The sequence below is a fragment of the Scyliorhinus torazame genome, chromosome 4 (genome assembly GCF_047496885.1).
Source record: "Scyliorhinus torazame isolate Kashiwa2021f chromosome 4, sScyTor2.1, whole genome shotgun sequence".
Taxonomy (NCBI): Eukaryota; Metazoa; Chordata; class Chondrichthyes; order Carcharhiniformes; family Scyliorhinidae; genus Scyliorhinus; species Scyliorhinus torazame.
In genome coordinates this window covers 342974815-342989728 of record NC_092710.1, presented here as the reverse complement: position 1 = coordinate 342989728, position 14914 = coordinate 342974815, and the positions used below count along the sequence as shown (strand labels likewise).

Here is a 14914-nt window from a genome sequence, read left to right as displayed (position 1 = left end):
TCCGCATCATGTCCAGCTATTGATAAAGTGCCTGATGGTTCGAACTGCATAGGCAGCCATCTTGATGTGCCTTCCATGATTTTACCTGACTCCCATCTCCCAGTCTGCCATCCAAGGTTGGTCAATGTCTGCTGTAGAGTTATTATGGCACAAAAGGGTCTTTTGTAGGTACTTTTCATTCTGTAAATTGAGCAATTACTGTCAATAAAAAGCACACCGCCCCATACTTTGTTTTCCTTTGATGCTGAAATTTTACCTCAAATTCCCTCCCCTTTCATCTGTTACGGTGCTTTGGAAGTTTACGAACACAAGCTGCCCATACAACACAGAGAGAATCTACTGAAAACAATGAGGGCTGTGACCTCTGACCTATAGCCACATACCCCTGAGAAAACACACCACCAACTCTAATGCTGCATCTCCAGCTTCGAAGATCTTTCCTCACACCTTGAAGATAAAAATTGATTTAATACCAGTTTGCGCTGGTAAGTTGTAATGTAACGAAGAAATGCCTGTATTTATTCTGATCATTGTCTTTCCAGACAATCAAACCTGCCGATATTTCCACTGTGCGTAAATTAGCCAAACCACCTCACCTGATTATGAGGATTCTCGACTGTGCGCTCGTTCTCTTCCAAAGGAAAATGGATTCAGTCACCATGGACCCAGAAAGACCCTGTCTCAAGCCATCCTGGGGTGAATCTTTGAAGGTGATTTAATTTATTATAATCCTGTGATGTTTACCAGGCGAACAGTTAGTGTTGAATGTGAGAGATGGCTTCTGCCAGTTACTTAATTAATATAAATGTGATATTTGAGGTGCTCATCGGCAAAGCATCACTCTGATTAAAAAGAGGTCTTATTTCTTTCTTTGTTGTCCTAATAAGATGAATTAGTTTGAGGATGATCCTTATACCTCACCTATTTGCTTCCCAGGGTCTGCTCAAGTGTATGACTGGTTTTCTTCTGCAGTTTTAGGGATGAACGCATGAAATGGGAAGAGGAGGAGTAGACCAATAGGTCCATCATGTCCGCTCTATCATTCACTTCCATCATGTCTGTTCCATCATTCAGTTCCATCGTATCTGCTCTATCATTCAGTTCCATCATGTCTGCTCCATCATTCAGTCCCATCATGTCTGCTCCATCATTCAGTTCCATCATGTCCGCTCTGTCATTCAGTTCCATCATGTCTGCTCCATCATTCAGTTCCATCATGTCTGCTCTATCATTCAGTTCTATCATGTCTGCTCTATCATTCAGTTCCATGCTGTCTGCTCTATCATTCAGATCCATCATGTCTGTTCCATCATTCAGTTCCATCATGTCCACTCTGTCATTCAGTTCCATCATGTCTGCTCTATCATTCAGTTCCATCATGTCCGCTCTATGATTCAGTTCCACCATGTCTGCTCTATCATTCAGTTCCATCATTTCTGCTCTATCATTCAGTTCCATCAAATTTGCTCGATCATTCAGTTCCATCATGTCTGCTCTATCATTCTGTTCCATCATGTCCGCTCCATCGTCAGTTTCATCAGGTCTGCTGCATCGTTCAGTTCCATCATGTCTGCTCCATCATTCAGTGCCAACATGTCCACTCCATCATTCAGTTCCAACATGTCCGCTCCATTATTCAGTTCCATCATGTCCGCTCTGTCATTCAGTTCCATCATGTCTGCTCCGTCATTCAGTTCCATCATGTCTGCTCCATCATTCAGTTCCATCAAGCCGCTCTATCATTCTGTTCCATCATGTCCGCTCTGTCATTCAGTTCCATCATGTCCGCTCTATGATTCAGTTCCATCATGTCTGCTCTATCATTCAGTTCCATCATTTCTGCTCTATCATTCAGTTCCATCATGTCCGCTCTATCATTCTGTTCCATCATGTCCGCTCCATCGTTCAGTTCCATCAAGTCTGCTCCATCATTCAGTTCCATCATGTCTGCTCCATCATTCAGTGCCAACATGTCCACTCCATCATTCAGTTCCAACATGTCCGCTCCATCATTCAGTTCCATCATGCCCGCTCTGTCATTCAGTTCCATCATGTCTGCTCCGTCATTCAGTTCCATCATGTCTGCTCTATCATTCTGTTCCATCATGTCCGCTCCATCGTTCAGTTCCATCAAGTCTGCTCCATCATTCAGTTCCATCATGTCTGCTCCATCATTCAGTGCCAACATGTCCACTCCATCATTCAGTTCCAACATGTCCGCTCCATCATTCAGATCCATCATGCCCGCTCTGTCATTCAGTTCCATCATGTCTGCTCCGTCATTCAGTTCCATCATGTCTGCTCCATCATTCAGTTCCATCATGCCGCTCTATCATTCAGTTCCATCATGTCTGCTCCATCATTCAGTTCCATCATGTCCGCTCTGTCATTCAGTTCCATCATGTCTGCTCCATCATTCAGTTCCATCATGTCTGCTCCATCATTCAGTTCCATCATGCCGCTCTATCATTCAGTTCAATCATGTCTGCTCTGTAATTCAGTTCCATCATGTCTGCTCTATCATTCAGTTCCATCATGTCCGCTCTGTCATTGAGTTCCATCATGTCTGCTCCATCATTCAGTTCCATCATGTCCGCTCTGTCATTCAGTTCCATCTTGTCTGCTCCATTATTCAGTTCCATCATGACCGCACTATCATTCAGTTCCATCATGCCGCTCTATCATTCAGTTCCATCATGTCCGCTCTGTCATTCTGTTCCATCATGTCTGCTCCATCATTCAGTTCCATCATGTCTGCTCCATCATTCAGTTCCATAATGCCGCTCTATCATTCAGTTCCATCATGTCCGCTCTGTCATTCAGTTCCATCTTGTCTGCTCCATTACTCAGTTCCATCATGACCACTCTATCATTCAGTTCCATCATGTCCGCTCTGTCATTCAGTTCCATCCTGTCTGCTCCATTATTCAGTTCCATCATGACCGCTCTGTCATTCAGATCCATCATGTCTGGTCCATCATTCAGTTCCATCATGTCCACTCTGTCATTCAGTTCCATCATGTCCGCTCTATGATTCAGTTCCATCATGTCTGCTCTATCATTCAGTTCCATCATTTCTGCTCTATCATTCAGTTCCATCAAATCTGCTCGATCATTCAGTTCCATCATGTCTGCTCTATCATTCTGTTCCATCATGTCCGCTCCATCGTTCAGTTCCATCAAGTCTGCTCCATCGTTCAGTTCCATCATGTCTGCTCTATCATTCAGTTCCATCATGTCCGCTCTGTCATTCAGATCTATCATGGCTGTTCCATCATTCAGTTCCATCATGTCCACTCTGTCATTCAGTTCCATCATGTCCGCTCTATGATTCAGTTCCATCATGTCTGCTCTATCATTCAGTTCCATCATTTCTGCTCTATCATTCAGTTCCATCAAATCTGCTCGATCATTCAGTTCCATCATGTCTGCTCTATCATTCTGTTCCATCATGTGCGCTCCATCGTTCAGTTCCATCAAGTCTGCTCCATCGTTCAGTTCCATCATGTCTGCTCTATCATTCAGTTCCATCATGTCCGCTCTGTCATTCAGATCTATCATGGCTGTTCCATCATTCAGTTCCATCATGTCCACTCTGTCATTCAGTTCCATCATGTCCGCTCTATGAATCAGTTCCATCATGTCTGCTCTATCATTCAGTTCCATCATTTCTGCTCTATCATTCTGTTCCATCAAATCTGCTCGATCATTCAGTTCCATCATGTCTGCTCTATCATTCTGTTCCATCATGTCCGCTCCATCGTTCAGTTCCATCAAGTCTGCTGCATCGTTCAGTTCCATCATGTCTGCTCCATCATTCAGTGCCAATATGTCCACTCCATCATTCAGTTCCAACATGTCCGCTCCATTATTCAGTTCCATCATGTCTGCTCTGTCAGTCAGTTCCATCATGTCTGCTCCGTCATTCAGTTCCATCATGTCTGCTCCATCATTCAGTTCCATCATTTCTGCTCTATCATTCAGTTCCATCATGTCCGCTCTATCATTCTGTTCCATCATGTCCGCTCCATCGTTCAGTTCCATCAAGTCTGCTCCATCATTCAGTTCCATCATGTCTGCTCCATCATTCAGTGCCAACATGTCCACTCCATCATTCAGTTCCAACATGTCCGCTCCATCATTCAGTTCCATCATGCCCGCTCTGTCATTCAGTTCCATCATGTCTGCTCCGTCATTCAGTTCCATCATGTCTGCTCTATCATTCTGTTCCATCATGTCCGCTCCATCGTTCAGTTCCATCAAGTCTGCTCCATCATTCAGTTCCATCATGTCTGCTCCATCATTCAGTGCCAACATGTCCACTCCATCATTCAGTTCCAACATGTCCGCTCCATCATTCAGATCCATCATGCCCGCTCTGTCATTCAGTTCCATCATGTCTGCTCCGTCATTCAGTTCCATCATGTCTGCTCCATCATTCAGTTCCATCATGCCGCTCTATCATTCAGTTCCATCATGTCTGCTCCATCATTCAGTTCCATCATGTCCGCTCTGTCATTCAGTTCCATCATGTCTGCTCCATCATTCAGTTCCATCATGTCTGCTCCATCATTCAGTTCCATCATGCCGCTCTATCATTCAGTTCAATCATGTCTGCTCTGTAATTCAGTTCCATCATGTCTGCTCTATCATTCAGTTCCATCATGTCCGCTCTGTCATTGAGTTCCATCATGTCTGCTCCATCATTCAGTTCCATCATGTCCGCTCTGTCATTCAGTTCCATCTTGTCTGCTCCATTATTCAGTTCCATCATGACCGCTCTATCATTCAGTTCCATCATGCCGCTCTATCATTCAGTTCCATCATGTCCGCTCTGTCATTCAGTTCCATCATGTCTGCTCCATCATTCAGTTCCATCATGTCTGCTCCATCATTCAGTTCCATAATGCCGCTCTATCATTCAGTTCCATCATGTCCGCTCTGTCATTCAGTTCCATCTTGTCTGCTCCATTACTCAGTTCCATCATGACCACTCTATCATTCAGTTCCATCATGTCCGCTCTGTCATTCAGTTCCATCCTGTCTGCTCCATTATTCAGTTCCATCATGACCGCTCTGTCATTCAGATCCATCATGTCTGGTCCATCATTCAGTTCCATCATGTCCACTCTGTCATTCAGTTCCATCATGTCCGCTCTATGATTCAGTTCCATCATGTCTGCTCTATCATTCAGTTCCATCATTTCTGCTCTATCATTCAGTTCCATCAAATCTGCTCGATCATTCAGTTCCATCATGTCTGCTCTATCATTCTGTTCCATCATGTCCGCTCCATCGTTCAGTTCCATCAAGTCTGCTCCATCGTTCAGTTCCATCATGTCTGCTCTATCATTCAGTTCCATCATGTCCGCTCTGTCATTCAGATCTATCATGGCTGTTCCATCATTCAGTTCCATCATGTCCACTCTGTCATTCAGTTCCATCATGTCCGCTCTATGATTCAGTTCCATCATGTCTGCTCTATCATTCAGTTCCATCATTTCTGCTCTATCATTCAGTTCCATCAAATCTGCTCGATCATTCAGTTCCATCATGTCTGCTCTATCATTCTGTTCCATCATGTGCGCTCCATCGTTCAGTTCCATCAAGTCTGCTCCATCGTTCAGTTCCATCATGTCTGCTCTATCATTCAGTTCCATCATGTCCGCTCTGTCATTCAGATCTATCATGGCTGTTCCATCATTCAGTTCCATCATGTCCACTCTGTCATTCAGTTCCATCATGTCCGCTCTATGAATCAGTTCCATCATGTCTGCTCTATCATTCAGTTCCATCATTTCTGCTCTATCATTCTGTTCCATCAAATCTGCTCGATCATTCAGTTCCATCATGTCTGCTCTATCATTCTGTTCCATCATGTCCGCTCCATCGTTCAGTTCCATCAAGTCTGCTGCATCGTTCAGTTCCATCATGTCTGCTCCATCATTCAGTGCCAATATGTCCACTCCATCATTCAGTTCCAACATGTCCGCTCCATTATTCAGTTCCATCATGTCTGCTCTGTCAGTCAGTTCCATCATGTCTGCTCCGTCATTCAGTTCCATCATGTCTGCTCCATCATTCAGTTCCATCAAGCCGCTCTATCATTCTGTTCCATCATGTCCGCTCTGTCATTCAGTTCCATCATGTCCGCTCTATGATTCAGTTCCATCATGTCTGCTCTATCATTCAGTTCCATCATTTCTGCTCTATCATTCAGTTCCATCATGTCCGCTCTATGATTCAGTTCCATCATGTCTGCTCTATCATTCAGTTCCATCATTTCTGCTCTATCATTCAGTTCCATCAAATCTGCTCGATCATTCAGTTCCATCATGTCTGCTCTATCATTCTGTTCCATCATGTCCGCTCCATCGTTCAGTTCCATCAAGTCTGCTCCACACTTCAGTTCCATCATGTCTGCTCCATCATTCAGTGCCAACATGTCCACTCCATCATTCAGTTCCAACATGTCCGCTCCATCATTCAGTTCCATCATGTCCGCTCTGTCATTCAGTTCCATCATGTCTGCTCCGTCATTCAGTTCCATCATGTCTGCTCCATCATTCAGTTCCATTATGCCGCTCTATCATTCAGTTCCATCATGTCTGCTCCATCATTCAGTTCCATCATGTCCGTTCTGTCATTCAGTTCCATCATGTCTGCTCTATCATTCAGTTCCATCATGTCTGCTCCATCATTCAGTTCCATCATGCCGCTCTATCATTCAGTTCCATCATGTCTGCTCTGTAATTCAGTTCCATCATGTCTGCTCCATCATTCAGTTCCATCATGTCCGTTCTGTCATGCAGTTCCATCATGTCTGCTCCATCATTCAGTTCCATCATGTCTGCTCCATCATTCAGTTCCATCATGCCGCTCTATCATTCAGTTCCATCATGTCCGCTCTGTCATTCAGTTCCATCATGTCTGCTCCATCATTCAGTTCCATCATGTCCGCTCTGTCATTCAGTTCCATCATGTCTGCTCCATCATTCAGTTCCATCATGTCTGCTCCATCATTCAGTTCCATCATGCCGCTCTATCATTCAGTTCCATCATGTCCGCTCTGTCATTCAGTTCCATCATGTCTGCTCCATCATTCAGTTCCATCATGTCCGCTCTGTCATTCAGTGCCATCATGTCTGCTCCATCATTCAGTTCCATCATGTCTGCTCCATCATTCAGTTCCATCATGTCCGCTCTATCATTCAGTTCCATCATGTCCGCTCTGTCATTGAGTTCCATCATGTCTGCTCCATCATTCAGTTCCATCATTTCTGCTCTATCATTCAGTTCCGTCAAATCTGCTCGATCATTCAGTTCCATCATGTCTGCTCTATCATTCTGTTCCATCATGTCCGCTCCATCGTTCAGTTCCATCATGTCCGCTCTATCATTCAGTTCCATAATGCCACTCTATCATTCAGTTCCATCATGTCCGCTCTGTCATTCAGTTCCATCTTGTCTGCTCCATTATTCAGTTCCATCATGACCACTCTATCATTCAGTTCCATCATGTCCGCTCTGTCATTCAGTTCCATCTTGTCTGCTCCATTATTCAGTTCCATCATGACCGCTCTGTCATTCAGATCCATCATGTCTGGTCCATCATTCAGTTCCATCATGTCCACTCTGTCATTCAGTTCCATCATGTCCGCTCTATGATTCAGTTCCATCATGTCTGCTCTATCATTCAGTTCCATCATTTCTGCTCTATCATTCAGTTCCATCAAATCTGCTCGATCATTCAGTTCCATCATGTCTGCTCTATCATTCTGTTCCATCATGTCCGCTCCATCGTTCAGTTCCATCAAGTCTGCTCCATCGTTCAGTTCCATCATGTCTGCTCTATCATTCAGTTTCATCATGTCCGCTCTGTCATTCAGATCTATCATGGCTGTTCCATCATTCAGTTCCATCATGTCCACTCTGTCATTCAGTTCCATCATGTCCGCTCTGTCATTCAGTTCCATCTTGTCTGCTCCATTATTCAGTTCCATCATGACCGCTCTGTCATTCAGATCCATCATGTCTGGTCCATCATTCAGTTCCATCATGTCCACTCTGTCATTCAGTTCCATCATGTCCGCTCTATGATTCAGTTCCATCATGTCTGCTCTATCATTCAGTTCCATCATTTCTGCTCTATCATTCAGTTCCATCAAATCTGCTCGATCATTCAGTTCCATCATGTCTGCTCTATCATTCTGTTCCATCATGTCCGCTCCATCGTTCAGTTCCATCAAGTCTGCTCCATCGTTCAGTTCCATCATGTCTGCTCTATCATTCAGTTTCATCATGTCCGCTCTGTCATTCAGATCTATCATGGCTGTTCCATCATTCAGTTCCATCATGTCCACTCTGTCATTCAGTTCCATCATGTCCGCTCTATGAATCAGTTCCATCATGTCTGCTCTATCATTCAGTTCCATCATTTCTGCTCTATCATTCAGTTCCATCAAATCTGCTCGATCATTCAGTTCCATCATGTCTGCTCTATCATTCTGTTCCATCATGTCCGCTCCATCGTTCAGTTCCATCAAGTCTGCTGCATCGTTCAGTTCCATCATGTCTGCTCCATCATTCAGTGCAAACATGTCCACTCCATCATTCAGTTCCAACATGTCCGCTCCATTATTCAGTTCCATCATGTCCGCTCTGTCAGTCAGTTCCATCATGTCTGCTCCGTCATTCAGTTCCATCATGTCTGCTCCATCATTCAGTTCCATCAAGCCGCTCTATCATTCTGTTCCATCATGTCCGCTCTGTCATTCAGTTCCATCATGTCCGCTCTATGATTCAGTTCCATCATGTCTGCTCTATCATTCAGTTCCATCATTTCTGCTCTATCATTCAGTTCCATCATGTCCGCTCTATGATTCAGTTCCATCATGTCTGCTCTATCATTCAGTTCCATCATTTCTGCTCTATCATTCAGTTCCATCAAATCTGCTCGATCATTCAGTTCCATCATGTCTGCTCTATCATTCTGTTCCATCATGTCCGCTCCATCGTTCAGTTCCATCAAGTCTGCTCCACCATTCAGTTCCATCATGTCTGCTCCATCATTCAGTGCCAACATGTCCACTCCATCATTCAGTTCCAACATGTCCGCTCCATCATTCAGTTCCATCATGTCCGCTCTGTCATTCAGTTCCATCATGTCTGCTCCGTCATTCAGTTCCATCATGTCTGCTCCATCATTCAGTTCCATCATGCCACTCTATCATTCAGTTCCATCATGTCTGCTCCATCATTCAGTTCCATCATGTCCGCTCTGTCATTCAGTTCCATCATGTCTGCTCTATCATTCAGTTCCATCATGTCTGCTCCATCATTCAGTTCCATCATGCCACTCTATCATTCAGTTCCATCATGTCCGCTCTGTCATTCAGTTCCATCTTGTCTGCTCCATTATTCAGTTCCATCATGACCGCTCTGTCATTCAGATCCATCATGTCTGGTCCATCATTCAGTTCCATCATGTCCACTCTGTCATTCAGTTCCATCATGTCCGCTCTATGATTCAGTTCCATCATGTCTGCTCTATCATTCAGTTCCATCATTTCTGCTCTATCATTCAGTTCCATCAAATCTGCTCGATCATTCAGTTCCATCATGTCTGCTCTATCATTCTGTTCCATCATGTCCGCTCCATCGTTCAGTTCCATCAAGTCTGCTCCATCGTTCAGTTCCATCATGTCTGCTCTATCATTCAGTTTCATCATGTCCGCTCTGTCATTCAGATCTATCATGGCTGTTCCATCATTCAGTTCCATCATGTCCACTCTGTCATTCAGTTCCATCATGTCCGCTCTATGAATCAGTTCCATCATGTCTGCTCTATCATTCAGTTCCATCATTTCTGCTCTATCATTCAGTTCCATCAAATCTGCTCGATCATTCAGTTCCATCATGTCTGCTCTATCATTCTGTTCCATCATGTCCGCTCCATCGTTCAGTTCCATCAAGTCTGCTGCATCGTTCAGTTCCATCATGTCTGCTCCATCATTCAGTGCAAACATGTCCACTCCATCATTCAGTTCCAACATGTCCGCTCCATTATTCAGTTCCATCATGTCCGCTCTGTCAGTCAGTTCCATCATGTCTGCTCCGTCATTCAGTTCCATCATGTCTGCTCCATCATTCAGTTCCATCAAGCCGCTCTATCATTCTGTTCCATCATGTCCGCTCTGTCATTCAGTTCCATCATGTCCGCTCTATGATTCAGTTCCATCATGTCCGCTCTATCATTCAGTTCCATCATTTCTGCTCTATCATTCAGTTCCATCATGTCCGCTCTATGATTCAGTTCCATCATGTCTGCTCTATCATTCAGTTCCATCATTTCTGCTCTATCATTCAGTTCCATCAAATCTGCTCGATCATTCAGTTCCATCATGTCTGCTCTATCATTCTGTTCCATCATGTCCGCTCCATCGTTCAGTTCCATCAAGTCTGCTCCACCATTCAGTTCCATCATGTCTGCTCCATCATTCAGTGCCAACATGTCCACTCCATCATTCAGTTCCAACATGTCCGCTCCATCATTCAGTTCCATCATGTCCGCTCTGTCATTCAGTTCTATCATGTCTGCTCCGTCATTCAGTTCCATCATGTCTGCTCCATCATTCAGTTCCATCATGCCACTCTATCATTCAGTTCCATCATGTCTGCTCCATCATTCAGTTCCATCATGTCCGCTCTGTCATTCAGTTCCATCATGTCTGCTCTATCATTCAGTTCCATCATGTCTGCTCCATCATTCAGTTCCATCATGCCACTCTATCATTCAGTTCCATCATGTCCGCTCTGTCATTCAGTTCCATCTTGTCTGCTCCATTATTCAGTTCCATCATGACCGCTCTGTCATTCAGATCCATCATGTCTGGTCCATCATTCAGTTCCATCATGTCCACTCTATGATTCAGTTCCATCATGTCTGCTCTATCATTCAGTTCCATCATTTCTGCTCTATCATTCAGTTCCATCAAATCTGCTCGATCATTCAGTTCCATCATGTCTGCTCTATCATTCTGTTCCATCATGTCCGCTCCATCGTTCAGTTCCATCAAGTCTGCTCCATCGTTCAGTTCCATCATGTCTGCTCTATCATTCAGTTTCATCATGTCCGCTCTGTCATTCAGATCTATCATGGCTGTTCCATCATTCAGTTCCATTATGTCCACTCTGTCATTCAGTTCCATCATGTCCGCTCTATGAATCAGTTCCATCATGTCTGCTCTATCATTCAGTTCCATCATTTCTGCTCTATCATTCAGTTCCATCAAATCTGCTCGATCATTCAGTTCCATCATGTCTGCTCTATCATTCTGTTCCATCATGTCCGCTCCATCGTTCAGTTCCATCAAGTCTGCTGCATCGTTCAGTTCCATCATGTCTGCTCCATCATTCAGTGCCAACATGTCCACTCCATCATTCAGTTCCAACATGTCCGCTCCATTATTCAGTTCCATCATGTCCGCTCTGTCAGTCAGTTCCATCATGTCTGCTCCGTCATTCAGTTCCATCATGTCTGCTCCATCATTCAGTTCCATCAAGCCGCTCTATCATTCTGTTCCATCATGTCCGCTCTGTCATTCAGTTCCATCATGTCCGCTCTATGATTCAGTTCCATCATGTCTGCTCTATCATTCAGTTCCATCATTTCTGCTCTATCATTCAGTTCCATCATGTCCGCTCTATGATTCAGTTCCATCATGTCTGCTCTATGATTCAGTTCCATCATGTCTGCTCTATCATTCAGTTCCATCATTTCTGCTCTATCATTCAGTTCCATCATGTCCGCTCTATGATTCAGTTCCATCATGTCTGCTCTATCATTCAGTTCCATCATTTATGCTCTATCATTCAGTTCCATCAAATCTGCTCGATCATTCAGTTCCATCATGTCTGCTCTATCATTCTGTTCCATCATGTCCGCTCCATCGTTCAGTTCCATCAAGTCTGCTCCACCATTCAGTTCCATCATGTCTGCTCCATCATTCAGTGCCAACATGTCCACTCCATCATTCAGTTCCAACATGTCCGCTCCATCATTCAGTTCCATCATGTCCGCTCTGTCATTCAGTTCCATCATGTCTGCTCCGTCATTCAGTTCCATCATGTCTGCTCCATCATTCAGTTCCATCATGCCACTCTATCATTCAGTTCCATCATGTCTGCTCCATCATTCAGTTCCATCATGTCCGCTCTGTCATTCAGTTCCATCATGTCTGCTCTATCATTCAGTTCCATCATGTCTGCTCCATCATTCAGTTCCATCATGCCACTCTATCATTCAGTTCCATCATGTCCGCTCTGTCATTCAGTTCCATCTTGTCTGCTCCATTATTCAGTTCCATCATGACCGCTCTGTCATTCAGATCCATCATGTCTGGTCCATCATTCAGTTCCATCATGTCCACTCTGTCATTCAGTTCCATCATGTCCGCTCTATGATTCAGTTCCATCATGTCTGCTCTATCATTCAGTTCCATCATTTCTGCTCTATCATTCAGTTCCATCAAATCTGCTCGATCATTCAGTTCCATCATGTCTGCTCTATCATTCTGTTCCATCATGTCCGCTCCATCGTTCAGTTCCATCAAGTCTGCTCCATCGTTCAGTTCCATCATGTCTGCTCTATCATTCAGTTTCATCATGTCCGCTCTGTCATTCAGATCTATCATGGCTGTTCCATCATTCAGTTCCATCATGTCCACTCTGTCATTCAGTTCCATCATGTCCGCTCTATGAATCAGTTCCATCATGTCTGCTCTATCATTCAGTTCCATCATTTCTGCTCTATCATTCAGTTCCATCAAATCTGCTCTATCATTCAGTTCCATCATTTCTGCTCTATCATTCAGTTCCATCATGTCCGCTCTATGATTCAGTTCCATCATGTCTGCTCTATCATTCAGTTCCATCATTTCTGCTCTATCATTCAGTTCCATCAAATCTGCTCGATCATTCAGTTCCATCATGTCTGCTCTATCATTCTGTTCCATCATGTCCGCTCCATCGTTCAGTTCCATCAAGTCTGCTCCACCATTCAGTTCCATCATGTCTGCTCCATCATTCAGTGCCAACATGTCCACTCCATCATTCAGTTCCAACATGTCCGCTCCATCATTCAGTTCCATCATGTCCGCTCTGTCATTCAGTTCCATCATGTCTGCTCCGTCATTCAGTTCCAACATGTCTGCTCCATCATTCAGTTCCATCATGCCACTCTATCATTCAGTTCCATCATGTCTGCTCCATCATTCAGTTCCATCATGTCCGCTCTGTCATTCAGTTCCATCATGTCTGCTCTATCATCCAGTTCCATCATGTCTGCTCCATCATTCAGTTCCATCATGCCACTCTATCATTCAGTTCCATCATGTCTGCTCTGTCATTCAGTTCCATCATGTCTGCTCCATCATTCAGTTCCATCATGTCCGTTCTGTCATTCAGTTCCATCATGTCTGCTCCATCATTCAGTTCCATCATGTCTGCTCCATCATTCAGTTCCATCATGCCGCTCTATCATTCAGTTCCATCATGTCCGCTCTGTCATTCAGTTCCATCATGTCTGCTCTGTCATTCAGATCTATCATGTCTGTTCCATCATTCAGTTTCATCATGTCCACTCTGTCATTCAGTTCCGTCATGTCCGCTCTATGATTCAGTTCCATCATGTCTGCTCTATCATTCAGTTCCATCATTTCTGCTCTATCATTCAGTTCCATCAAATCTGCTCGATCATTCAGTTCCATCATGTCTGCTCTATCATTCTGTTCCGTCATGTCCGCTCCATCGTTGAGTTCCATCAAGTCTGCTCCATTGTTCAGTTCCATCATGTCTGCTCCATCAATCAGTGCCAACATGTCCACTCCATCATTCAGTTCCATCATGTCCGCTCCATCATTCAGTTCCATCATGTCCGCTCCATCATTCAGTTCCATCATGTCTGCTCCATCATTCAGTTCCATCATGCCGCTCTATCATTCAGTTCCATCATGTCCGCTCTGTCATTCAGTTCCATCATGTCTGCTCCATCATACAGTTCCATCATGTCCGCTCTGTCATTCAGTGCCATCATGTCTGCTCCATCATTCAGTTCCATCATGTCTGCTCCATCATTCAGTTCCATCATGTCCGCTCTATCATTCAGTTCCATCATGTCCGCTCTGTCATTGAGTTCCATCATGTCTGCTCCATCATTCAGTTCCATCATATCCGCTCTGTCATTCAGTTCCATCTTGTCTGCTCCATTATTCAGTTCCATCATCACCGCTCTATCATTCAGTTCCATCATGCCGCTCTATCATTCAGTTCCATCATGTCCGCTCTGTCATTCAGTTCCATCATGTCTGCTCCATCATTCAGTACCATCATGTCTGCTCCATCATTCAGTTCCACAATGCCGCTCTATCATTCAGTTCCATCATGTCCGCTCTGTCATTCAGTTCCATCTTGTCTACTCCATTATTCAGTTCCATCATGACCACTCTATCATTCAGTTCCATCATGTCCGCTCTGTCATTCAGTTCCATCTTGTCTGCTCCATTATTCAGTTCCATCATGACCGCTCTGTCATTCAGATCCATCATGTCTGGTCCATCATTCAGTTCCATCATGTCCACTCTGTCATTCAGTTCCATCATGTCCGCTCTATGATTCAGTTCCATCATGTCTGCTCTATCATTCAGTTCCATCATTTCTGCTCTATCATTCAGTTCCATCAAATCTGCTCGATCATTCAGTTCCATCATGTCTGCTCTATCATTCTGTTCCATCATGTCCGCTCCATCGTTCAGTTCCATCAAGTCTGCTCCATCGTTCAGTTCCATCATGTCTGCTCTATCATTCAGTTCCATCATGTCCGCTCTGTCATTCAGATCTATCATGGCTGTTCCAT

The 14914-nt window shown here is 44.2% G+C and overlaps 1 protein-coding gene across 1 annotated transcript in view; it reads left to right on the top strand.

Annotated features, from left to right (window-relative positions):
- LOC140411190 (dynein axonemal heavy chain 8-like) overlaps positions 1-14914 on the top strand; it is a 2783184-nt gene that overhangs the window by 2466087 nt on the left and 302183 nt on the right. The window contains exon 69 of the mRNA XM_072500280.1: positions 543-710. Within this exon, the coding sequence (XP_072356381.1) occupies positions 543-710 (168 nt within the window). The remainder of the gene's footprint in view (positions 1-542; positions 711-14914) is intronic.